This window comes from Amblyraja radiata, chromosome 1 (genome assembly GCF_010909765.2).
Source record: "Amblyraja radiata isolate CabotCenter1 chromosome 1, sAmbRad1.1.pri, whole genome shotgun sequence".
In the NCBI taxonomy this organism is placed as follows: Eukaryota; Metazoa; Chordata; class Chondrichthyes; order Rajiformes; family Rajidae; genus Amblyraja; species Amblyraja radiata.
Window position 1 is genome coordinate 115,572,893 of NC_045956.1, and position 27,099 is coordinate 115,599,991.

The window sequence follows — 27,099 nt, forward strand, 5'->3', positions numbered from 1 at the left end:
CCTCGCCAGCGGGCAGACAGCGGGGCTCCGTGCGGCCCCCCCCCCGCCCCCCCCATCTCCCTCCACCACCCCATCTCCCTCCTCCTCATTTCCCTCATCCTCCTCCCTTCACTCCCATTCCCTGCCCCAGGACCTACCCAGGTCGTAGAGTAGCGCCAGGCCCTGGAACTCGGCCTGGTTCTCGTGCTCAGCCCGGCCCTGGGTGTTGGTGGCCGAAGCACTCGCGGACCTGGCCCTCAACGGAGCCGGGTTCACAGTGCCGGGGGCGGGGTGAGGGTGGCGGGCGGCCGAGCCAGAGCAGCCCGCAGAGCAGGAAGCGGAGGCTGTGCTGCAGGTTGGAGGCAGCTGGGCGGCCCCCGAGGCACTGGTACACCTTGACCCAGGCCCCGGGCTGGGGCCACCCACGACTCCGGCCCTCAGCTCCGCAGCCGCCTGGGATCCAGTCCAGGCCCTGACAGCGGACGCGGCCAATCAATCCCAGCGACGCCCCTTCCTGACTGACAGGAGAGGAGACCAATCTGCGTGGCAGCTACTGACAGCAATCTGCGCATGCGCATTTTTTACAATTTTTAAACCTTAATAACTTTTACACTATACCATCGATCAGAACGAAACTTGTTGCACTAGCAGCACAGGCAAACGGTGAGTAAACAGGTGAAAGGTCAGAGCGCTATCAGGTACCGTTTTCGCGCAAATAGAAAAACCGCGCAAACCGGAAGAGCACAAGATCAGAGTTTTAATTATGTAAGATTATTGCACTGCTATTGTTTGATTTTTGAGTATGTGATTATTTGTGTGTGTGTGTATATCTAAATTACTAAAACTCTGATCTAGACCGCTTTTGGCCCACTGTGCTGCGATTTCCGACAGAATGCCGCCACCTACGGCCGTCATTTTTGGCCACCTCGCTCAGAGCCCACCTCCGCCTTCCGGGACCGGAGAATTTTTCCCATCTATGAAAAATCAGAGAGATATTAATGATTCTAAAAAATTCCCCATTCTCTCTGCTGCCCCCGCTGACGGCAGGGGGAGGGACTATAAAACCCGGAAGTGTAGTACCTCACTCAGTCTCTGCCAGACCCAGGAAGTGAAAGGGTCACGGCTCTCTGAGCTGCGAATAACACTGAACGCACGTCTACGGTGAGTCCCCTCAATGCAGCTCTAAAATGGCTGCAGCCCAATTGTTTACCTCGCCTTTTTTAAATCTTTGTGTTCACAAAATGAATTTTGGTTGTCGGGTGGCTGCAGCCTAATTGTTTGCCTCGCCTATTTAACAAGTTTGTGTTCACAAAATGAATTTTGGTTGTCGGGTGGCTGCAGCCCAATTGCTTGCCTCGCCTTTTTAACAAGTTTGTGTTTACAAAATGGATTTTGGTTGTCGGGTGGCTGCAGCCCAATTGTTTGCCTCGCCTTTTTAACAAGTTTGTGTTCACAAAATGAATTTTGGTTGTCGGGTGGCTGCAGCCCAATTGCTTGCCTCGCCTTTTTAACACGTTTGTGTTCACAAAATGGATTTTGGTTGTCGGGTGGCTGCAGCCCAATTGTTTGCCTCGCCTTTTTAACAAGTTTGTGTTCACAAAATGAATTTTGGTTGTCGGGTGGCTGCAGCCCAATTGCTTGCCTCGCCTTTTTAACAAGTTTGTGTTCACAAAATGCAGCTCTAAAATGGCTGCAGCCCAATTGTTTACCTCGCCTTTTTTAAATCTTTGTGTTCACAAAATGAATTTTGGTTGTCGGGTGGCTGCAGCCTAATTGTTTGCCTCGCCTTTTTAACAAGTTTGTGTTCACAAAATGAATTTTGGTTGTCGGGTGGCTGCAGCCCAATTGCTTGCCTCGCCTTTTTAACAAGTTTGTGTTCACAAAATGAATTTTGGTTGTCGGGTGGCTGCAGCCCAATTGTTTGCCTCGCCTTTTTAAAAGATTTGTGTTCACAAAATGAATTTTGGTTGTCAGGTGGCTGCAGCCCAATTGTTTGCCTCGCCTTTTTAACAAGTTTGTGTTCACAAAATGAATTTTGGATGTCGTGTGGCTGCAGCCAAATTGTTTGCCTTAGCTTGGCTTTTAAAATCGTTGCAACAGTTGGATGCCAGCCCAAGTATCCATTCGACCCACAGTGTCTCTACTAGCCCTCTGGAAACCAGTACCTTCGGCCCGCAACACCCATACTAACGCAATAGGAAGCCCCCCCCCCCCCCCCCCCCCCCACTGGCGAGCAATATTGAAATTGGTGGAGGGGTGGAATATTGCGTTGGTGACTAGCCCTCCTGTGCGATGCTGGGACCCAACGGGTCCCACTTTGTCTAGTATGTATATATATGTAAGAATTTCATTGTTCTATCTGGGACATATGACAATAAAATCACTCTTGACTCTTGACCAAACAAAGGACAAAGACATGACCACATTCACAAGGTATGGTCTGCTAAAGAACAGAAAACCATAGGACTAAAGGTAAAGTGCTGCTTTCAGACTCTTGTAGAGTTTGATGAAGAAGTGGAAAGCCTTACAGACGACCAGATCTATAAGTGGGATAAAGTGACTACAATCTATAAACAAAGCAGTGATGGACCACAGACAGAAGGTAAGAAAAGAAGGGAAGAAATTGAGAGGACCACATCCAGTAAATGGTATGCCTTAGAAAACAGGTGAACCCTGTAGAAAATGCTGTTCGACAGCTAATTCCAGACATTAAAGGATAAATACCGGGTGCAGGAAAGCAAGACACCTCAGGAAGTTAAAAGCTTTATTAAAGCAAACAAATGCAACTAATTTAGTAATCCGGTGACTCAACAAGAGGATGCAGCTGTCTATAATGAAACAAGGAAAATGGAGTGGCTTAGAAAGAACAATTTAAAAACTCTGAAGAAGAAACAACCATCCAAGAGTCAGGAAGGATTTTGATCGCATCACAGATAGCCTAATAAAGGACCATCCAAACGGTTATATTATTGTAAAATAGGCACACCTCTGATAATGTTAACCTGAATGCATAATTGGCCAAGTTTGCAGCATTCATCCTTCTCCCTCTATGCACAGCAATCTGGGAAAAGACTGTACTAGATGAGTGGATCACTGGGGTTATAGACAGGAAGGCTCAATTAAACTAATGATTGGCATGCTACAGTTTTACTTGTGCCAAGATTAAAGTCCAGCATCTATCAGAGGCAATTGATAGCATTCTCAGAAATAAGCCAGCCAGGTTTTGGAAAGAAAGGATAGACTGACCAGATAAATAAAAGAATAATGCTTATTTTGGCTATGGCAATCCTACATAAGCATATAAATTAAATTAAATTAAATGTCTTTATTTATATAGCACATTTTTAGTCAACTTGCATTGACCCCAAAGTGCTTCACATAATTACATCCACACACACAGGCAAAGGTGGGTGAAGTGTCTTGCCCAAGGACACACACAGGCAAAGGTGGGTGAAGTGTCTTGCCCAAGGACACAACGACAGTATGCACTCCAAGCGGGATTCAAACCAGCTACCTTCCGGTTGCCAGCCGAACACTTAGCCCATTGTGCCATCTGTCGTTCATATAGAACTTGAGAAGGCTTTTGACAATACTCACAGAACTTGCTTCTAAAATAACAACATGTGAAGGGACATCAGAGGGACAGCCTTTGCATCCCTCGATGATCTTGATTTTGCAGATGAACTTACACGTCAATAGCGAGCACAAATGCAATTCCACCAGATACATCCAGCGAGCAAGACTCACCGTTGCCAATGCAGAAAGAGAATCTCATTCTCACTAACGTGAAATTAATTTTATTAATTGGGCAGCATCGTCATGCCAGGATCCAGGATGTCACGGACAGAGTGCAGAAAATCCTCAAGGGCGAAGGTGAACATCCGGAAGTGGTAGTGCATGTCGGCACAAACGATGTCGGGAAGAAGGGGATGAATATTCTGCAGCGTGACTTTAGAGAGCTCGGAAAAATGCTGAAAAGCAGGACCTCCAGGGTTGTTATCTCCGGTTTGCTTCCAGTTCCTCGTGCTGGCGAGAGCAGGAACAGGGAGATACGGGACCTGCATGTGTGGCTGAGGAACTGGTGCACGGGGCAGAGATTCAGATTCTTAGATCACTGGGATCTGTTTTGGGGTAAGGGGGAACTGTACAAAAGGGACAGATTGCATCTTAACAGGTGTGGGACCAGCATTCTGGCAGGCAGGTTTGCCACTGCTACACGGGTGGTTTTAAACTGAATAAGGGGGGTGGGGTGTCGAATGGGATAGTGGAGGATGGAGTTAAAGGGAAAGGGTTTCTTAAATGTGTGAGTGTAGAGACAGAGGGGTGTAAAATGAGGGTAGAAGCAATAGGTAGCAAGGTGAAAAGTAAAAGTGGCAGGCAGACAAAACCAGGGCAAAAATCAAAAAGGGCCACTTTTCAACATAATTGTATAAGGGGTAAGAGTGTTGTAAAAACAAGCCTGAAGGCTTTGTGTCTCAATGCAAGGAGCATTCGTAATAAGGTGGATGAGTTGAATGTGCAGATAGCTATTAATGACTATGATATAGTTGGGATCACGGAGACATGGCTCCAGGGTGACCAAGGCTGGGAGCTGAACATCCAGGGATATTCAATATTCAGGAGGGATAGAGAGAAAGGAAAAGGAGGTGGGGTAGCATTGCTGATTAGAGAGGTAATTAACCCAATGGAAAGGAAGGACATTAGTTTGGAGGATGTGGAATCGGTATGGGTAGAGCTGCGAAACACTAAGGGGCAGAAAATGCTGGTGGGTGTTGTGTACAGGCCACCTAACAGTAGTAGTGAAGTTGGAGATGGTATCAAACAGGAAATTAGAAATGCGTGCGACAAAGGCAAAACCGTTATAATGGGTGACTTCAATCTACATATAGATTGGGTGAATCAAATTGGCAGGGGTGCTGAGGAAGAGGATTTCTTGGAATGTATGCGGGATAGTTATCTAAATCAACATGTAGAGGAACCAACGAGAGAGCAGGCTATTTTAGACTGGGTATTGAGTAATGAGGAAGGGTTAGTTAGCAGTCTTGTTGTACGTGCCCCCTTGGGCAAGAGTGACCATAATATGGTTGAGTTCTTCATTAGGATGGAGAGTGACATTGTTAATTCAGAAACAATGGTTCTGAACTTAAAGAAAGGTAACTTTGAGGGTATGAGACGTGAATTGGCCAAGATTGACTGGGAATTAATTCTAAAAGGGTTGACGGTGGATATGCAATGGAAGACATTTAAAGACTGCATGGATGAACTACAAAAATTGTTCATCCCAGTTTGGCAAAAGAATAAATCAGGGAAGGTAGTGCATCCGTGGATAACAAGGGAAATCAGGGATAGTATCAAAGCGAAGGATGATGCGTACAAATTAGCCAGAAAAAGCAGCATACCGGAGGACTGGGAGAAATTCAGAGACCAGCAGAGGAGGACAAAGGGCTTAATTAGGAAAGGAAAAATAGATTATGAAAGAAAACTGGCAGGGAACATAAAAACTGACGGCAAAAGTTTTTATAGATATGTGAAGAGAAAGAGATTAGTTAAAACAAATGTAGGTCCCTTGCAGTCAGAAACAGGTGAGTTGATCATGGGGAACAAGGATATGGCGGACCAATTGAATAACTACTTTGGTTCCGTCTTCACTAAGGAAGACATAAATAATCTGCCGGAAATAGCAGGGGACCGCGGGTCAAAGGAGTTGGAGGAATTGAGTGAAATCCAGGTTAGCCGGGAAGTGGTGTTGGGTAAATTGAATGGATTAAAGGCCGATAAATCCCCAGGGCCAGATAGGCTGCATCCCAGAGTACTTAAGGAAGTAGCTCCAGAAATAGTGGATGCATTAGTAATAATCTTTCAAAACTCTTTAGATTCTGGAGTAGTTCCTGAGGATTGGCGGGTAGCAAACGTAACCCCACTTTTTAAGAAGGGAGGGAGAGAGAAAACGGGGAATTACAGACCAGTTAGTCTAACATCGGTAGTGGGGAAACTACTAGAGTCAGTTATTAAAGATGGGATAGCAGCACATTTGGAAAGTGGTGAAATCATTGGACAAAGTCAGCATGGATTTACAAAAGGTAAATCATGTCTGACGAATCTTATAGAATTTTTCGAGGATGTAACTAGTAGCGTGGATAGGGGAGAACCAGTGGATGTGGTGTATCTGGACTTCCAGAAGGCTTTCGACAAGGTCCCACATAAGAGATTAGTATACAAACTTAAAGCACACGGCATTGGGGGTTCAGTATTGATGTGGATAGAGAACTGGCTGGCAAACAGGAAGCAAAGAGTAGGAAGGAGTAAACGGGTCCTTTTCACAATGGCAGGCAGTGACTAGTGGGGTACCGCAAGGCTCAGTGCTGGGACCCCAGCTATTTACAATATATATTAATGATCTGGATGAGGGAATTGAAGGCAATATCTCCAAGTTTGTGGATGACACTAAGCTGGGGGGCAGTGTTAGCTGTGAGGAGGATGTTAGGAGACTGCAAGGTGACTTGGATAGGCTGGGTGAGTGGGCAAATGTTTGGCAGATGCAGTATAATGTGGATAAATGTGAGGTTATCCATTTTGGTGGCAAAAACAGGAAAGCAGACTATTATCTAAATGGTGGCCGACTAGGAAAAGGGGAGATGCAGCGAGACCTGGGTGTCATGGTACACCAGTCATTGAAAGTAGGCATGCAGGTGCAGCAGGCAGTGAAGAAAGCGAATGGTATGTTAGCTTTCATAGCAAAAGGATTTGAGTATAGGAGCAGGGACGTTCTACTGCAGTTGTACAGGGTCTTGGTGAGACCACACCTGGAGTATTGCGTACAGTTTTGGTCTCCAAATCTGAGGAAGGACATTATTGCCATAGAGGGAGTGCAGAGAAGGTTCACTAGACTGATTCCTGGGATGTCAGGACTGTCTTATGAAGAAAGACTGGATAGACTTGGTTTATACTCTCTAGAATTTAGGAGATTGAGAGGGGATCTTATAGAAACTTATAAAATTCTTAATGGGTTGGACAGGCTAGATGCAGGAAGATTGCTCCCGATGTTGGGGAAGTCCAGGACAAGGGGTCACAGCTTAAGGATAAGGGGGAAATCCTTTAAAACCGAGATGAGAAGAACTTTTTTCACCAGAGAGCGGTGAATCTCTGGAACTCTCTGCCACAGAGGGTAGTCGAGGCCAGTTCATTGGCTATATTTAAGAGGGAGTTAGATGTGGCCCTTGTGGCTAAGGGGATCAGAGGGTATGGAGAAAAGGCAGGTACGGGATACTGAGTTGGATGATCAGCCATGATCATATTGAATGGCGGTGCAGGCTCGAAGGGCCGAATGGCCTACTCCTGCACCTAATTTCTATGTTTCTATGTTTCTATGTCAGGTGATTTGATTACGTAGGATATCGAGAATAGAAATAACAAAACCAGGATCACGTTACTCAGAGCCTGCTAACGCCAACATATGACTTGCACCATTTCAACATCTCAGTCAATACGTTGTATTTAATTTACCCTTTTTTTCTTATCCAGTTTGCCTTTCTGCAATGTATTGCTATACCCCCCAACCCCAAATTTTAGATTTTTATTGTAATTGAATAAGAGGGCAGAATAAATGGGATTCTATATTAGCCAAACTTGTTGAAACGGTGCAAGGCTTACGAAGGGGCCGATCAGGCTGTGTGTCTGACTGGTTTCTGCTGTAAATCAGGTAATTCAATGATATTTTGTATAATTATAGCGAAAAGCACTTCGGACAACCTAACAAAAATGCTGGAGAAACTCAGCAGGTGCAGCAGTATCTATGGAGCGAAGGAAATAGGCAACGTTTCAGGCCAAAACCCTTCTTCAGACCTTCTTCATAATTGCATGTTCATTTAAATATCAATGGATTTTTTAAACTATTGCATTTCTTCTAAACCCTGGTTATACAGAAATAAATCATGAAAATTAAGAATTGCAGGTGCTGTAAATCTGATATAATTTGCAAATAATTGATTTACTGACTATAAAACCATTCTTTGAGGTACTGAAGTCATGCTTTAGAATATGAAGTATTAATCAAGCATTGAACCTTCTAGTTTTCCCTTTTCCTGGTAAAAGAAAAATTGCAAATTGTTTATGATGCAATAGTCCAAGGTCAGTCAAAGCTAGATTCAAAGATAAACATGGTAAGCACTGTTTGTTCAGGTAACAAGGTCAACATGAAGAGCGAACATAGAGCAGTTAACTAATAATACAAATCTAGAAAACTAATGGAAACGGTACCAAAATTTTCCATTTCTAAATGGGAAAGACATTAAGGTTCTAAATTTTTTTTAAATCCTTTCAACAAACCAGTGTGCGTACTAGGCTGATGTTAAAGTAGGGACATGGTATATGGATGTCAGGAACCATTGGTTAAATGTATATGTTCTTCAGTCATTGTCAGCATTCATTTCAGTAGTTTACTATTAATGTTACTCGGGACATGCTTAATGCAGGTTTAATAAGAAGCATTGGGAGATCATATTTTTTAACATGTGATGCGAAATATTTAGCTGGATTTTAAAACAACTGACATCCATATGAAACAAAATATTTAACTTCAGTCTGTAATCAACAAAGTGTTTTCACTATTGCATCCCAACTCCATTTAAATATGTCTTTTTATATTTATCAAGATTTCAAAAGTTGACGGGAACTGTATCCCGACTGCAAATAAATGTCTGGGTAGATTATGACAATTGATTGCTTTGCATTTTATGAAATCTTCATCTTTCAGCAATTTTTTTTTTTTTAATTTACCAGTAAATGCACATTTAATATTTATTTTCTGCTGTTTAAATTGTCTAAGCTTTTTCTAAACACTAGACAACTTTTCTAAACAGTCATCCCGAGGAAGGAAATGAAAATATGACAGATACATTTTCATTTAATGTGTTCTTAAAATGTTCAAAAAATATCCCTACTTTATTCAGTAATAGGTTGTTTGCTCCAACTAAAACGGAATATCCTAAACTATCTGTTTCTACACTCATTAGGTATTTAATTGTTTTGTTCAGTATGGTCACGTTCAGAAGCTTGGATTAAACGTTCAATTGAACAATTACGTCCGACTACAGTGTAATTGCTTCACTTCAATATCTGCTTCAGTGCATCCTATTATTGGCACACAATGATGGCATAGATTGCCAGTGATAGATACGTGTTCATTCATTTCAGTAGCAAGGTGCCAACTGGCTTTGTTCTGAACTCTATTAAAGTGACCCACTCATTTCAGTCTACTCAGTTCCTATGCTGCACTGGCAGCCACAACAAAGACTTGGCTGTTCAGTTAATGTTCTATTCAATCATACCCCACAGGACATTGATGGTGGGAGGCAAGCTGACAGTGCCGGGAGGACAATCAGGTCTTTCGTCTTTGATAATAGTCATTGAATAATACCTCAGAGGCACAAATGTTACATGTCACTTGCTAAGCTTGCAGCAATGTTACTCTGCTAATTGGAGAAGGCACTCAATGGAAAGACACCGAAGGGTTAGATGAACAAAATGCTTCAAGGTCCGAAGTAAGGAATTCCATGGAAGTGCAAGAAAAACTTGATTGAGGCATGGAACAGCCTGGTCTTTTCAATAAATGCTTTACAAACCTCAAAAAGGATCATTCAGTCGAAGCTTGTGATGAAATTCTTCATGTGAGGACAGCATAAAAGCGCATGAAATGGTTGGCATGTATTCTCAGATGTTTAACAATTGCCTTGGCAATGGACGACTGAGTGTCGCAATAACTGCATGTGCTCTTCCTGGGAAAAACAAACTCAAGATACTCCATGGGGGATGGATCTGGGATCCCTGTTATTTACAATATTTATGAATGGCATTGAACTGAATGCTCTTAAAAATATCTAATTTTCCTTAGAGACAAAAAACATGGAAGGCAGATAATGAGTGAACAGGATATTGCCCAGTTTCAAACGAACAAATAGTAGGAGGATTCCTATATGAATAAATTTCGGAATAGGTAACAGTAAATATGTTTCCTTGTTGAATTATTCTCTCAGAAGTTATGAGCAGAAAGTGGTGGCGCTGCCCTGCAGCTGCGGCTCGCCTGCAGTCCATTTGTCTTTTCTTTTTTTTTTTTTTTTTTTTGGTCCTGTTGTTTTAGTTTATTCAGTTTATTTTAGTTGTGTATGTGTGGGGGTGGGGGGTGGGGGGGGGGGGGGGGGAGAAACTTGCTTTCTGTCTCTTCCCTCGGGGGGGATGCAATCTTTTCTTGTCGTATCCCCCGTCTCCATCTGCGCTGAGGCCTATCGCGGAGCTGGCGGCCTCCAACTGGTACCGTCCTCGAGGCTCCGGAGGCAGAGCCAGGACTTACCAATGCGGGGCTGGCCGACTTCGCGGCTGTGGTGGCGTTGCAGCGGCGGCGACCCAACTCCGGAGCATCGGAGACTCGGCCGCGGGCCCAGTGGACTCGGCCGCGGGCCCAGTGGACAACAACGTCGGGAGCTCGTACGTCCCAGGTTGGTGAACAGTTCTCTTGAGTTCCCGCAACAACAGCTTCGTCGGCTGGACTGGAGGGCGGCAGCTTGGTCCGCCGCGGGCCACGGAGTTTGAACCGGCCCATTCACAGAGCTTGGTTTCGGCCGCGGGACCTACCATCACCCGGCGGGATCACAACATCGGAAGCCTGGATCGCCGCAACGCAGAGGGAGAACAAGGAGGGAAGAGACAAGGACTTTAAGACTTTTGCCTTCCATCACAGTGAGGAGGTGTCTGGTGGACTCACTGTGGTGGATGTTAAATTTGTGTTTATTGTGTGTTCTGTTATTTTATTCTATGTTATGACTGCAAGGCACGAAATTTCGTTCAGACTGAAAAGTCTGAATGACAATAAAGGATACTTTGACTTGACAGAGAAAAAAGGTACAAGAGAAAATCCATCCCATCACAGTTCTTCAATAATGAGCGTGGGGTGCAATTAACAGGAACCATGAAGATATCATCAGACCACTTTTGTCCATACAGGAAAATACTCACCAAATTTTGCATGAGCAACTATTTTCCAGTCCAATTAATATTTCATTCCGAAACACACATTTTGAAATCCAGCTTCTATTGGATTTTTTTTTTAAATGTATTAAATATTTCCTTATACAAGAAATAGAATATAAATATATGTGATGTACAATGACAGGCGTGTAATTCTCACCTGTGGTTAAATTTGTGTCCAAAGGAAACCCAGTCTTTTTCAATCAAAACCTACAAAAACAAATGTTAATATCTGGCATCACTATTGCAGCATTTGTATAATCTCTGTTAATCATTCCGAACCTCATACAAAACCTTCCATTATCGCACAATCGCACTAAGCACACCAATACTTCCAATTCCTTAGAAGGATTAGGAAGATCGGCATGTGTTCACAACCCTCACCAACTTCCACAATGCTCCGTAGAAAGCATGTCTCGGGATGCATCTCAGCAAAGTATGGGAACAGCTCCATCCGAGACCGCTTGAAATTGCAAAGAGTTGTGGATGTAGCCCAGACCATCACGCAAACCAATATCCCTTCCATCGACTCCATCTACACTTCACGTTGCCGTGGCAAGGGGACCAGCATAATCAAGGACCAGTCCCACCCCGGTTATTCCCTCTTGATGAATCTCTGGAACTATCTGCCACTGAAGGTAGTTGAGGCCAGTTCATTGGCTATATTTAACAGGGAGTTAGATGTGGCCCTTGTGGCTAAAGGGATCAGGGGGTATGGAGAGAAGGCAGGTACGCGATACTGAGTTAGATGATCAGCCATGATCATATTGAATGGCGGTGCAGGCTCGAAGGGCCGAATGGCCTCCTGCACTTATTTTCTATGTATCTATGTATCTTCTCCCCTCTCCCATCAGGCAAGAGGTGCTCAGCTATCTCCAACCAGGCACCTGAATCGCCCTCGCACCAAATAGAGTGCAGTCCTGAGCTGCCATCTACCCCATTTGAGTCTCTCAAACTATCTTTAATCTGACTTTACTTGACTTAACCTGGCACTAAATGTTATTCCCTTTATCCTGTATCTGTATACTGTGGATGGCTTGGTTGTAATCATGTATAGTATTTTTGCTGACTATATAGCAGGCAACAAAAAGCTTTTCACTGTACCTCAGTACACGTGGCAATACTAAACTAAACTAAACTATCAAGGCAGGACTTTCATATGAAGAAAGACTGGATAGACTCGGCTTGTACACGCTAGAATTTAGAAGATTGAGGGAGGATCTTATAGAAACTTACAAAATTCTTAAGGGGTTGGACAGGTTAGATGCAGGAAGATTGTTCCCGATGTTGGGGAAGTCCAGAACTAGGGGTCACAGTTTAAGGATAAGAGGGAAGTCTTTTAGGACTGAGATGAGAAAATCATTTTTTACACAGAGAGTGGTGAATCTGTGGAATTCTCTGCCACAGAAGGTAGTTGAGGCCAGTTCATTGGCTATATTTAAGAGGGAATTAGATGTGGCCCTTGTGGCTAAAGGGATCAGGGGGTATGGAGAGAAGGCAGGGATGGGATACTGAGTTGGATGATCAGCCATGATCATATCGAATGGCGGTGCAGGCTCGAAGGGCCGAATGGCCTACTCCTGCACCTATTTTCTATGTTTCTATGTTTCTATGTAACTAGTGCTATGAGATCTCTCCTGCCAACGTAAGGCTTTAGTCCATCAAACTAGAACATTTCACTTTGGGACCATTTTGATGGATTACAGTGCAGTGCACCTCCAACAACAAAAGACCCCGCTTTATACTGTGCTCTGGATAACCAACCTAGCAATCTCTGTTGTGGAGCCTGACTCTACAACCATCTCATAACTGGATGATAGAACTGTTACAGATCCAAAGACAATACTCAAGAGTAGAAGGGATGGGTCAGCAGCCACTTTTGTTCCCAAGAAGTGCATCCTTTTGGGTTCATTGACTTACTTCTTCTTACAAGTCCAATTAATATTGTTGTGATGATCCTTGGCTTAAATCATTTTTCTGAAAACATTGCTATAGGTGGTCTAATAGTTTTCATTTAATATGCAATTACCCACTGGAGATATCATAAATTATCTTGACCTTTGGGAGATTTGTTTCTGTGAGTTTGTGCAAGTGTCAAGTCAGCACATATAGCACATTTTTACTTTTCGTTTTAGAGATACAACGCAGAAATAGGCCCTTCGACCCCCATCGACTGGCACACTAGCACGATCCTACACACACTAGGGACAATTTACAATGACACCAAGCCTATTAACATAATTGCCTGTACGTCTTTGGAGCGTGGGTGGAAACCGGAGATCCCAGGGAAAACCCACGCAGGTCACTGGGAGAATGTATAAACTCGTACAGACAAGCACTTGTGGTCTGGATCAAACCCGGGTCTCTGGCGCTGTAAGACAGCAAATCTACCACTGCACCACCGTGCTGCCCCACCTATGCAGAATAATTTTAAATATTCATGTTCACTTGACACAAATTGTGTAGCACCAGCAGCAGGGTGTTAAATATAGTTTAATGTGGGAGTCCTTGTAGTCTTGGTGCTCCAGATATTAGTATCGGGCCAGCGAGATGGCATCTGCTGTACACCTGTTGTGATGGTAAACAAACTGCAGTGGATCAAGGCCGACTGGGAGACTGGAGTCAACGTGTGCCATCACCAGTCTCTTGAAGCGCTACTTGATGGTGGATGTCAGAGCCACTGGACCGTGGTCATTAAAGCACACTACACTACTCTTCTTTAGCACCATGATGATAGTGGTCTTTTCGAAGCAGGTGGGGACCTCCGAGCGGAGTAGTGGCAGATTAAAGATGTCTGTGAATATCTCTGCCAGCTGATCTGCACAGGTCTCGAAGAGGCAAACAGGGCAATTCAGGCCAGTTTCTTCCCACAGATTCACTTTTGGGAAGACCGATCTTATGCCTACCTGAGTAACCACTGGTACAGGCGTACCTAAGAATGGCGGGGCAGGTGATGTTCCTCCATTGATTTCTGTACAAAACGGACAGAGGAAGCATTGGGCTGATCGATGATAGGGACGGCATTTACTCCCAACAATGGACTTCTGCATGATTAAGTCACACATAATTGTGTGGATGTAAAAGTTTATCACGTTGTTCCAATATTCAGGGTTCAGGCAACTGCCACACAAAGTATTCCCTCCCACTGAATTATCCCACTTTTTAAGAAAGGCGGGAGGGAGAAAACAGGGAAATATAGACCAGTTAGCCTGACATCGGTGGTGGGGAAGATGCTGGAGTCAATTATAAAAGATGAAATAGATAACAGGATCGGTCTAAGTCAGCATGGATTTACGAAGGGGAAATCATGCTTGATTAATCTTCTGGAATTTTTTGAAGATGTAACAAGGAAAATGGACATGGGAGAGCCAGTGGATGTAGTGTACCTGGACTTTCAGAAAGCATTTGATAAGGTCCCACATAGGAGATTAGTGGGCAAAATTAGGGCAAATGGTATTGGGGGTAGAAAATAGGTTGGCAGACAGTAAACAAAGAGGAGGGATTAACGGGTCCCTTTCAGAATGGCGGGCAGTGGGGTACAGTGACAAGTGGGGTACCACAAGGCTCAGTGCTGGTACTGCAGCTATTTACAATGTACATCAATGATTTAGATGAAGGGATCCAAAGTAACATTAGCAAATTTGCAGATGACACAAAGCTGGGTGGCCGTGTGAACTGTGAGGAGGATGCTATGAGAATGCAGGGTGACTAGGACAGGTTGGATGAGTGGGCAGTGGAAGTTTAATGTGGATAAATTTGAGGTTATCCACTTTGGTTGCAAAAACAGGAAGGCAGATTATTATCTAAATGGTGTCAAGTTGAGAAAAGGGGAAGTACAACAGGATCTGGGGGTCCTTGTTTATCAGTCAATGAAAGTAAGCATTCAGGTACAGCAGGCAGTGAAGAAAGCGAATGGCATGTTGACCTTCATAACAAGAGGAGTTGAGAAAAGGAGCAAAGAGGTCCTTCTGCAGTTGTACAGGGCCCTAATGAGACCACACCTGGAGTATTGCGTGCAGTTTTGGTCCCCTAATTTGAGGAAGGACATTCTTGCTATTGAGGGAATGCAGCGTAGATTCGCAAGGTTAATTCCCAGGATGGCGGGATTGTTAAATGCTGAGAGAATGGACCGGCTGGGCTTGTATACTGTGGAATTTAGAAGGATGAGAGGGTATCTTATTGAAACATATAAGATTGTTAAGGGCTCTGACACGCTAGAGGCAGGAAACATGTTCCCGATGTTGGGGGAGTCCAGAACCAGGAGCCACCGTTTAAGAATAAGGGGTAAGCCATTTAGAAAGGAGATGAGGAAACACTTTTTCTCACAGAGAGTTGTGAGTGTGGAATTCTCTGCCTCAGAGGGCGGTGAAGGCTGGTTCTCTGGATACTTTCAAGAGAGAGCTAGATAAGGCTCTTAAAGATGGCAGAGTCAGGGGATATGGGGAGAAGGCAGGAACGGGGTACTGACTGGGGATGATCAGCCATGATCATATTGAATGGCGGTGCTGGCTCGAAGGGCCGAATGGCCTACTCATGCACCTAGTGTCTATTGTCATCCCATAAATGTTGAATGAAGATTATGTCTGCCTCCCAAACAACAAGAGGATGAATCCATTGCATTTGTGACAGAGTTATTTTTTATCTGAAACAAATAGTAAGGATACCAGTAGTGATCACAATACGCAAGTGGATGGAACAGACACAAGAAATAAAAACATGCCAAGCTTCCTATTGCTGACAGTGCCTGAGAAACATTTAATGCAAAACGAATGTGTGGGGAATGAACTTTGAATCAATATTACATAACCAGCAGCAAAATCTACTGCCAATTTTCACACGTTAAGGATGGTCATTAACCAAAATACCAGGCTGTTAGTGACAGCAGAATCAAACTATTACAAAACCTAATGCATTTGATCTTTGGTATTAAAAACAGAGAAAATATTTAAAAAAACGTCAACATGCCAAATTGCCTCTATATACTCACCCTGTCTGTGCTATTTTTCTCATTTTTTAATACTATATTCTTACCATGAATCCTTTTAAGGTTCGGTAATGTGGATCAAGAAGCAGGCTAGCTATGGAGCAAACCTGGGCAGTTCTGTCCCAACCATCTGAGCAGTGAACCAGTACACTGGCGGCCTCCTCAGCAACAGCCTGAAACAACAAGTAGAAGAAGTAGATGAGCTTGAAGTATAAGAAGTAAAGTAGATGAGCTTGAGGCTCAGTTAGAGGTTGGTTGATATGACATTGTGGGGATTACTGAGACACGGTTGCAGGAGGATCGGGCCTGGGAACTTAATATTCAGGGTTATACATCCTATAGAAAGGACAGGCAGGTGGGCAGAGGAGGGGGGGTAGCTCTGCTGGTGAGGGATGGAATTCAGTCCCTTGCGAAGGACGACATAGGGATTGATGAGGTAAAGTCACTGGGGATTGAGTTGAGGAATTGTAAAGGCAAGAAGACACTAATTGGTGTTATCTACAGACCCCCAAATAGTAGCCTGGGTTAGGGTGTAAGTTGCAGCAGGAGTTAAAACTGGCATGTAACAAAGGCAATGCCACTGTGGTGATGGGGGATTTCAATATGCAGGTAGACTGGGACCAGGTTGGTTCAGGACCCCAAGAAAGAAAGTTTGTAGAATGCCTCCGAGATGGATTCTTAGAGCAGCTTGTAATGGAGCCGACCGGAGAAAAGGCAATTCTGGATTTATTGTTGTCCAATGAACCAGATATGAGAAGAGAACTCGAGGTAAAGGAACCGCTTGGAGGTAGTGATCATAATATGATTAGTTTTAATCTGCAATTTGAGAAGGAGAAGGTTAAATCGGAAGTGTCAGTGATGCAATTCAACAAAGGGGACTATGAAGGCATGAGAGGGAAGCTGGCCAAGGTAGACTGGAAAGGGATCCTAGCAGGAATGACGGTGCAATGGCAGGAATTTCTGGGCATAATTCGGAAGACGCAGGATCATTTCATTCCAAAAATAAAGAAAGATTCTAAGGGGAGTAGGAGGCAACAGTGGCTGACAAGGGAAGTTAGGGATAGAATAAAACTAAAAGAAAAGATGTATAACACAGCAAAGAGTAGCCGAAAGCCAGAGGACTGGGAAACTTTCATAGGACAACAGAAGGAAACAAAACGGGCAATATAGGCTGAAAAGATGAAGTACGAGGGGAAGCTGGCCAGGAATATAAAGACAGTAAAAGCTTCTTTAGATATGAAAGGGGAAAAGGGCAAAGTCATATGTGGGTCCCACGAAGGCAGACACGGGAGAAATTATTATGGGTAACAAGAAAAATGGCAGAAGAGTTGAACAGGTACTTTGGATCTGTCTTCGGTACTTCGGATAGAAAATTGGTTAGCAGACAGGAAGCAAAGAGTAGGAATGAACGGGTTCTTTTCAGAATGGCAGGCAGTGGCGAATGGAGTGCACCAAGGCTCGGTGTTGGGGCCGCAACTGTTTACCATATATATTAATGATTTGGAAGAGGGGATTAGGAGCAACACTAGCAAGTTTGTGGATGACACAAAGCTGGGTGGCAGTGTGAACTGGGAAGAGGATGTTAGGAGGTTACAGGGTGACCTGGACAGGTTGAGTGAGTGGGCAGATGCGTGGCAGATGCAGTATAATATAAATAAATGTGAGGTATCCACTTTGGCAGCAAAAACAAGGGGGCAGATTATTACCTCGATGGGGATCGGTTAGGTAAGGGGGAGGTGCAGCGAGACCTGGGTGTCCTTGTACACCAGTCACTGAAAGTTGGCGTGCAGGTACAGCAGGCAGTGAAGAAAGCTAATGGAATGTTGGCCTTCATAACAAGATGATTTCAGTATAGGAGTAAAGAAGTTCTTCTGCAGTTGTATAGGGCTCTGGTGAGACCACATCTGGAGTATTGTGTACAGTTTTGGTCTCCTAATTTGAGGAAAGACATCCTTGCGATTGAGGCAGTGCAGCATAGATTTACGAGATTGATCCCTGGGATGGCGGGACTGTCATATGAGGAAAGATTGAAAAGACTAGGCTTGTATTCTCTGGAGTTTACAAGGATGAGGAAGGATCTTATAGAAACATATAAAATTATAAAAGGACAGGACAAGCTAGATGCAGGAAAAATGTTCCCAATGTTGGGCAAGTCCAGAATCAGGGGCCACCGTGTTAAAATAAAGGGGAGGCCATTTAAGACTGAGGTGAGAAAAAACGTTTTCACCCAGAGAGTTGTGAATTTATGGAATTCCCTGCCACAGAGGGCAGTGGAGGCCAAATCATTGGATGGATTTAAGAGAGAGTTAGATAGAGCTCTAGGGGCAAGGGATATGGGGAGAAGGCAGGCACGGGTTATTGATAGGGGACGATCAGCCATGATCACAATGAATGGAGGTGCTGGCTCGAAGGGCCGAATGGCCTCTTCCTGCACCTTTTTTCTATGTTTCTATGTAACAGTATTGACGTCATGTTTACATTCAAATAATCTGCTTGGCTACCTCTGTACAGTCACCAATTACCCCTATATCCACCAAAGCAAATGATGAGTAAGGCTGCTTCATGTTTTCATGTGATTTTTCTGCCAACTATATATAGGGTTTGGCAAGAAGCAGATCATCGGGCTGTGGTGAAAGATCCCATGAAAACATTTTTCCATGGTTAATTAATACATTATTTAATACCATGCCCAATTAAATATCCATCTCACACATTTTTACTTATAATATGCTTTGTGGGATTAAAATACAACGTCTGACCATAGCTGGGTGCTGCAGTTTATTATAATGTCGCCTAATATTCTGTTGCATTCAAGTCAATTAATTTCTCTCAATAAATCCTCAATTTCAACCTTATTTCAACATTAATTTATCAGTGCGAATGGAGCTGGATTGCCATTATATTAAAAAAGAAACATTTATCATTATCCTTATTGTCATCTTAAACAAATAGAAGTGTGCCCCATTTCAAATTCCACTCATCTGTGTTCCTAAGTGAAGGAGTAGCCTGTGCTCACCACTGCCACCTGGGAAAAACTTGCCTGTCACAATCCCCCTTGCAGGAACTTCCAGAAATCACTGGGTGGAATGCTCGGCAGCCATGCCGAGTGAAAGAGCCGTCTGTTTTCTAGTCGATCCCATTCCCATCCCCACAAGGAAACCAGTATCGGAGCACAAACTATTGAGCAGTAGACAGCTAACTTCTAGTGTTCCGACTCTGCACATGCACATGTGGAAATGCAGAAAGAGCTGTGAGTTACACGGGGTAACAGCGGTGAAATCAGACTGATTCACCAACTTTCCTGTAAATCGGGTCAATGTTCCAGCAGTCATATGGATATTATCTTCATAAATTCATCTTCTAGGAGCAGAATAAGGCCATTCAGCCCATTTAGTCTACTACGCCATTCAATCATGGCTGATATATTTTGCCCTCTCAACCCCATTCTCCTGCCTTCTCCCCATAACCCCTGACACCTGTACTAATCAAGAATCTGTCAATCTCCACCTTAAAAATATCCAATGACTTGGCCTTCACAGTCTTCAAAGTAAAAGTGTCCTAAAATCACAAAGTGATCAAGAAATATTTAGCCTCTTCAGCTGGCAACATCTTACTGTATTATTATTGTCATTGAGATTTCAAAGGATCGTTACATTGGAGAAAGCACAAGCTTTCTTTGGGCTGATCTACATTTATGTATTAACATTTTCTCGTGCTTTTAGCGACATTGTAAGATATAAAAAACTTCAGGAATAAATGTGTACATGAAACTTCAACATTACTGTTCTTCATGAGATACGTGATGGACCCACCTCAACACTGATGATAATGCCAATATTGGTAAGAAGAATGAAAAGTGCAAAGCAAAAACAGTAAACAGTAGCATTTAATTTACTTAATTTAATTAAGTAACAATTAATTTACTTACTTTTGCAATAAATATACCGGCGTCCATGATGGCTTTAATGTGTTTCAACCAGCCCGAATTCTCCAAACCCCAGAGAAAGTCACTCATTGAAGGAGATCTAAGCTCACAGACTGAAAAAGATTTCAGAAATGTCTCACAACTATTGAATTGTATGATCTGCACATCAGCAAATCAATATGTTGCAGTTTAAAATGAAAAAAGTATAATGCAGCTATCAGATGTTGACAATAGTGCTAGCAACAAAATGGAACTCGATAAACAAAGCATCTTGCATGCTTGCCTCCCCATTTACAAAGACTTCCTCGGGTGAATATCATTAGCTTAACATCTCTCATTGAATCTGGTCAAGTGTAATGAGACAGGATTAATTAATGATCTCATACTAACAGATTCTCTGGGGAAGAGTGAACATAACATGATAGAATTTTACACTCAGGTTGAGAGTGAGAAACCTACACATGTAGCTTAAAAGCAACTACTTTGCTATGAAGATAGAGCTGGCTAATGAGGACTGAGGGAAATAGATCAAAAATAAACAGGAGTTAAGCAGTGACAGATAATTAAAGAAAGATTTCATAATTCTGAAGATATATCCCACTCATATATAAAGACTACAAGAAAGATATCTATCCGTAACTAAGCAAAGGAGTTAGGGTGTTATTACATGAAAAGAAAAGCCAATAATATTGAGAAGATTACACTGTAATAGTTAGCTTAAAAATTGAGTAGAATTTAGAAATAATTTAATAAAAAAAACAAATAATGACCTAACAGAGAGAAATTAAATACATACAGTGCATTCAGAAAGTATTCAGACCCCTTCACTTTTTCCACATTTTGTTACGTTACAGCCTTATTCTAAAATTGATTAAATTCTTTCTTTTTTTATCATCAATCTATACACAATACCCCATAATAAAAAAGTGAAAACAGGTGTTTAGAAATTTTTGCAAAGTAATTTAAAATAAATAACTGAAACACCACATTTACATAAGTATTCAGACCCTTTACTCAGTACTTTGTTGAGGCACCTTTGGCAGTGATTACAGCCTCAGGTCTTCTTGGGTATGACGCTACAAGCTTGGCACACCTGTGTTTGGGTAATTTCTCCCATTCCTCATTGCAGATCCTCTCAAGCTCCGTAAGATTGGATGGGGAGTGTTGATGCACAGCTATTATCAGGTCCCTCCAGAGATATTCGATCGGGTTCAAGGTATGGCCACTCAAGGACATTCACAGACTTGTCACGAAGCCACTCCTGCGTTGTCTTGGCTGTGTGCTTAGGGTCGTTGTCCTGTTGGAAGGTGAACCTCTGCCCCAGTCTGAGGTCCTGAACGCTCTGGAGCAGGTTTTCATCAAGGATCTCTCTGTACTTTGCTCTGCTCATCTTTCCCTCGATCCTGACTAGTCTCCCAGTTCCTGCCGTTGAAAAACATCCCCAGAGCATGATGCTGCCACCACCATGTTTCACTGTAGGTATGGTATTGGCCAGGTGATGAGCGGTGCCTGGTTTCCTCCAGATATGACACTTGGCATTCAGCCAAAGAGTTCAATCTTGGTTTCATCAGACAAGACAATCTTGTTTATGTGCCTTTTGGCAAACCAAGCGGGCTGCCATGTTCCTTTTACTGAGGAGTGGCTTCCGTCTGATTGGTGGAGTGCTGCAGATATAGTTGTCCTTCTGGAAGGTTCTCCCATCTCCACAGTGGAACTCTGGAACTCTCACCTCCCTGACCAAGGCCCTTCTCCCCCAATTGCTCAGTTTGGCCGGGCGGCCAGCTCTATGAAGAGTTCTGGTGGTTTCAAAGTTCTTCCATTCAAAAATGATGGAGGCCACTGTGCTCTTCGGGGCCTGCAATGCTGCAGAAATTGTTTTATACCCTTCCCCAGATCTGTGTCTCGACACAATCCTGTCTCGGAGGTCTATGGACAATTCCTTCATCTTCATGGCTTGGTTTTTGCTCTGACATGCACTGTCAACTGCGGGACCTTATACAGACAGGTGTGTGCCTTTCCAAATCATGTACAATCAATATAATTGACCACTGTTGGACTCAAGTTGTAGAATCATCCCAAGGATAATCAATGGAAACAGGATGCACCAAAGCTCAATTTTGAGTGTCAGAGCAAAGGGTCTGAATACTTATGTAAATGTGATATTTCAGTTATTTCTTTTTAATTACTTTGCAAACATTTCTAAACACGTTTCCCCTTTTTTATGATGAAGTATTGTGTGTAGATTGATGATTTAAAAAAAAGAATTTAATCCATTTTAGAATAAGGCTGCAACGTAACAAAATGTGGAAAAAGTGAAGGGGTCAGAATATTTTCTGAATGCACTTCATATAAACACACATATATATATATAGATAGATAGATATTTAAATACATATATAAATCTAGTTGCCAGGACTAGAGGGTCTGCACTATAGGGAGAGGTTGAGTAAGCTGGATCTCTATTCCTTGGAGCACAGGAGGTTGAGGGATGAATTTATAGAGGTGTATAAAATCATGAAAGGAATAGATCGGGTAGATGCACACAGTCTCTTGCCCAGAGTAGGGGAATCGGAGCAGAGGACATAGGTTCAAGGTGAAGGGGAAAAGATTTAATAGGAATCTGAGGGGGAACCTTTTCACACAAAGGGTGGTGGGTGTATGGAACAAGCTGCCAGAGGAGGTAGTTGAGGCAGGGACTATCCCATTGTTTAAGAAACAGTTAAACAGATACATGGATAGGACAAGTTTGGAGCCGATGGGCCTGTTTTCACACTGTATCACTCTATGTCTATGTCTAAATATAAAAACAATAGAACCACAATTGGAAGCAAACATCTAAAGTGGACAAGGGTCACTTAAGGGATGAGATACTGACATTAATAATGACCTGATATCATCAGAATTTAGAAGACGGTGACAATTTTATTGAAATATATTAGATTCTAATGGAACTTGACAGGATCTATACTGAGTTACTCCAGTATTTTGTATCTATCTTCAATGTAAACTAGCATCTTCAGTTCCTTCCTACTCAGATAGGTTATTTAACAAGTACTGTTAAGCTCAAGTACCTGAATGCTGGGGAGGATGATAATAATATAAAATTTCAGTGACAAATACAAAATAATTAATTTATGGATTACACCTAGGTAAGTATAGTTCAGAATTAAATATGCCCAGAAGTTAGCTTCAGGCTAAAATATCATATACAACTGAAAATTCCAGACTACTGAAAAGGTATTAGATGTTAAACCTTAAACAGCACCATTTAATGGCTAAAATGATTTTTTTTTAATTAACTTAAATAAAATTAGACTTCTATATTCTAATAATCTCATTATCTGCTTATTTTGAAACTCAAAAAATAGTTGATAAATGTCAGCATACAGCCGAGATAAGATAAAATACTTGGCTAAATCCTGCCCAATCGCAAAAACATCATTCCTGCTGAATGAGTATCAAGTGTTTGCTTTGTAACAAAAAAACACTATCTATTTGACATTTCGAATAAGTTTGCTAAACGTATAAATGCAAGCTTGTTAGTATCCAAAGTTCCTGAGAGATTTGGAATGGTCAGTTCATTTCAAAAGAGATTGTAGAGTTTGGATAAGTCAAAGAGAAAGGCAAGATTTTTTTCAGCCTGTCAGCAGGTTTTCTTATTGTGCATATAATGGAATACCGTGTACTGATAGTACCATTAAGCGAGAGGGTTGCATTCTTGCAATGGACGTTCCTTCACCAGAAGAGCATGATAACATGTGCATTGTGCAATTGAACAATGGCGAAATGTACAGCAGGCCCCACACCTACCCAACGTCAACGTTCTGCCCATTGCCTACTGGGAGAGACTTCCTTAAGAGGCAACCAAATGACTTTTCATCCTGTCTAAGTCAAGACAGTTGGCTATAGACCTCTTACAGAGGCCGGTGTGTCTCTGGGATTCTCTACCCCAGATGTTGTGGAGGTGAGACCATTGGGAGCATTTAAAATGGAAGATGATAATTTTTTTAAAGATCATGGAACTGAGGTTGACGGTTAAGTGACAGAGAAGTGGTGTTGAAGCCTAGGTAGCTCAGCTATGATCATACGTAATGATGGCTAGGCCTGTGGGGCAAAATGACCTACTCCTGCTCCTATTGTCACCAGCTAGGATGGTATTGAATGGCCGGGCAGGCTTGTGGGGTCAAATGGCCTACTCCTGCTCCTATTTTCTCGTGTTTTTATGACTACTTTACCTGAGGAAGCATCACAGAAAAATCAAGCCTTGTTTGTAATGAATAAAAGTACATTTGTCAGTAGGGATCTATACTGAGTAACTGTTCAGTTGATTTCCTAACATAGGGTGCCAAGTCTCAGTTTCCTTCTCACCAAACCTCTAAAAATGTACGCAATACAGTCACGAACCACGAAACAAATTTGGGGCAGTCTCAACAAGGATGGTTAACTTTCAAACAAATTACAGCATTTACCCATTAAAATTAAGATTCAACATTAAAGAACAGAATGTCATGATTGTCTCAGCAGGATTTCATCATGCAAAAGGCATTCATCCCCACAGTAACGATTTACCATCCAGCAGCTTTTGTAGGCTATTTCTCATCACATGTATGTTTTCTATTCCTATGAACTGAAACTTGATATTGGAGTAGTTGTCTTCATTTTCGTATCCTTTTCCTGCTGCTCGGTTTGCCATGGCGTTTAACTGGGGAAACAAAATTGAGTGAGAAGATTTAGACAATCTCAAGACATATCACACCAGCATTGTATTTTGTACTTACAACTTGTTAATTCTTTGATTAAAAGAAAGAAATGTCCTACATTTCTGATATGGTCAATCTTTTGATTTTAAATGTCACCTTAAAATATAATTATATAAAATTGAGTTAATTAGATTGTTTGAATTTAAATAGGAACAAAATTAAACTTGAGTCTGAAGAAGGGTCTCGACCGGAAACGTCACCCATTCCTACTCTCCAGAGATGCTGCCTGTCCCGCTGAGTTACTACAGCATTTTGTGTCTACCTTCCCATTATGCATTCCTCACCCAGTTCCACCTACTGCCTAGGAAGGAACTGCAGATGCTGGTTTATACAAAGATAGACACGAAGTGGGTCAGTCTAAAGAAGGGTTCCGACCCGAAACGTCACCTATTCCTTTTCTCCTGAGATGTCCCTGACCCGCTGAGTTACTCCAGCACTCTGTGCCTATCTCCACCTATTTCCTGCCACAGCCACATACGCACGTGGACATGAGGGATCCCCATCACCACCAGTAAGGATAACTATCTGATATCTATTTATTTGTTCTTTGTAACAACTTGCCACTTTAATCACAGCAATTTTTATATTAAAACACAAATCACATTTAAGCGTATTTAGTTGGCTGTGAAGTGCTTTGATGCCACATAAACATAAGGTAGACACAAAGTGCTGGAGTACCTCAGCGGGTCAAGCAGCATCTTGGAAGAAAGAGAATAGTTGACGTTTCGGGTCAGAACCCTTCTTCAGACTAAAAGTAGAGGTGGGAGGGGGAAATAAATAAACTGGAGGCTAGAAAAGGCCAGAACAAATCAGGGCCAGCAACAGATGACCTCAGGAAGGGTGAGGACCATAATGGCCCATTGTTGGAAGGTGTGATAACAAGAAGGATCTCTTGCATCCCAATAACCAGCATCTGCAATTCCTTCCTCCACATAAACATGTTGGTGCACTCTTATTACTAGATAAAGGTCTAGTTATCATCATAATCATAATCATACTTTATTAGCCAAGTATGTTTTGCAACATACGAGGAATTTCATTTATGTTGGTACAAATAATTTATTACTACCCGAGTCATGTTGTAGGTCATGGATTCATCTTGAGTATTCAATTTGAAGTAGACAAAAGCTGAAACAACTGCCTCAGGACTGGAAATAAATTGCTCGTGTGCTGCTGGGAAGAATGCCATATTTGCATATTAAAGAATGAGGCAAGTTTAAGATAGAAATTGCACTTGAACATGAGGTGTTTTATGGGCAAATAACATACATTTTAGTTATCAGCATGGGATGTTGTTTCCCACTCATAGAGCCATTGAGCACAAAAAACAGTCCCTTTGGCCCAACTTACCCCATGCCGACCAAGGTGCCCCATCTACACCAGTTCCACCTGCCCACATTTGACACATATCCCTAAAGACATTTCTTATCCACATACAGTGCCCTCCATAATGTTTGGGACAAAGACCCATCATTTAAGGTTTGGCTGATGTCTCTAATAGCATGTTCATATATATCCCCTATTACCTTGTGAAAGATTTCAATTAACTTGGCAAGGGTTGAAATTTGACATTTGTTTTAGCAGCTAAATTAGATGCAGAAGGTAGTTTTGTCAGAGAGAACGGAAGGCAAAGGCAAAGGAGGCTGGAGGAAAACGTATAATAGTGTTTAATTGCAACATCTTTAATACAGGGAGATGAAAATGGTAATGAAGTGATGGCACAGATAGGCAAGTGGGAGTGTGAGATTGATGCCGTTAATCGCTGTGGTATGAAGTTGGTCAGGAATGGCAGATCAATATTCCATGTTATGGAGGATGACTAAAGAGGTTGTGAATTTAGCAGTATTAGTTAAGAGAGCAATTGTAACTGGAGGAGGAATGATAGGTTCGAAATACCAACTAATGAAGTCATGTGTTGAACTCGGGAATGTAAAAAAGGGACTGTGGCATTACTGGAATTGCTGCCATCCACATAGCCACTTGGAGATACAAGAGAAAGTATGTAGGCATATTTCTGAGAATCAAAACATGACAATCATTGAAGGAGGATATTTCAGCTATTCTAACATTAAGTGGTAAGGTGACAGACTACGGGGATAATAGAGGCGCCATTCTTAAACACCAATCAACTGAACTTTTTCAATCAGGGACAAATGACAGGGATTGGTACTAGATTTAGTTTTTGTAAATAACCCCGTAGCTAGTGGGGAAAAAATGGTCATGGGATTGCATTTGGCGGCAGCAACAAGGGCGTCAAAAGTGCAGCTGGTAGAGCTGCTGCCTCACAGCACCAGAGAGCAGGGTTCAATCCTGACATTTTGGATGCTATTTGTGTGATGTTTTCGATTCTCCCTATGACCCCATGGGTTTTTTCCTGGTGCTCTGGTTTCCTCCCACATCCCAAATATGTGTGGGTTTGTAGGTTAATGGTC

General features: G+C 42.5%; 1 protein-coding gene across 1 annotated transcript in view; it reads right to left on the reverse strand.

Annotated features, from left to right (window-relative positions):
• mtmr7 (myotubularin related protein 7) overlaps positions 1-27,099 on the reverse strand; it is a 110,999-nt gene that overhangs the window by 26,079 nt on the left and 57,821 nt on the right. The window contains exons 7-10 of the mRNA XM_033029319.1: positions 24,477-24,609; positions 19,911-20,020; positions 16,030-16,155; positions 11,159-11,208 (exon numbers count right to left, since the gene is read on the reverse strand). Coding sequence (XP_032885210.1) covers positions 11,159-11,208; positions 16,030-16,155; positions 19,911-20,020; positions 24,477-24,609 — 419 coding nt within the window. The remainder of the gene's footprint in view (positions 1-11,158; positions 11,209-16,029; positions 16,156-19,910; positions 20,021-24,476; positions 24,610-27,099) is intronic.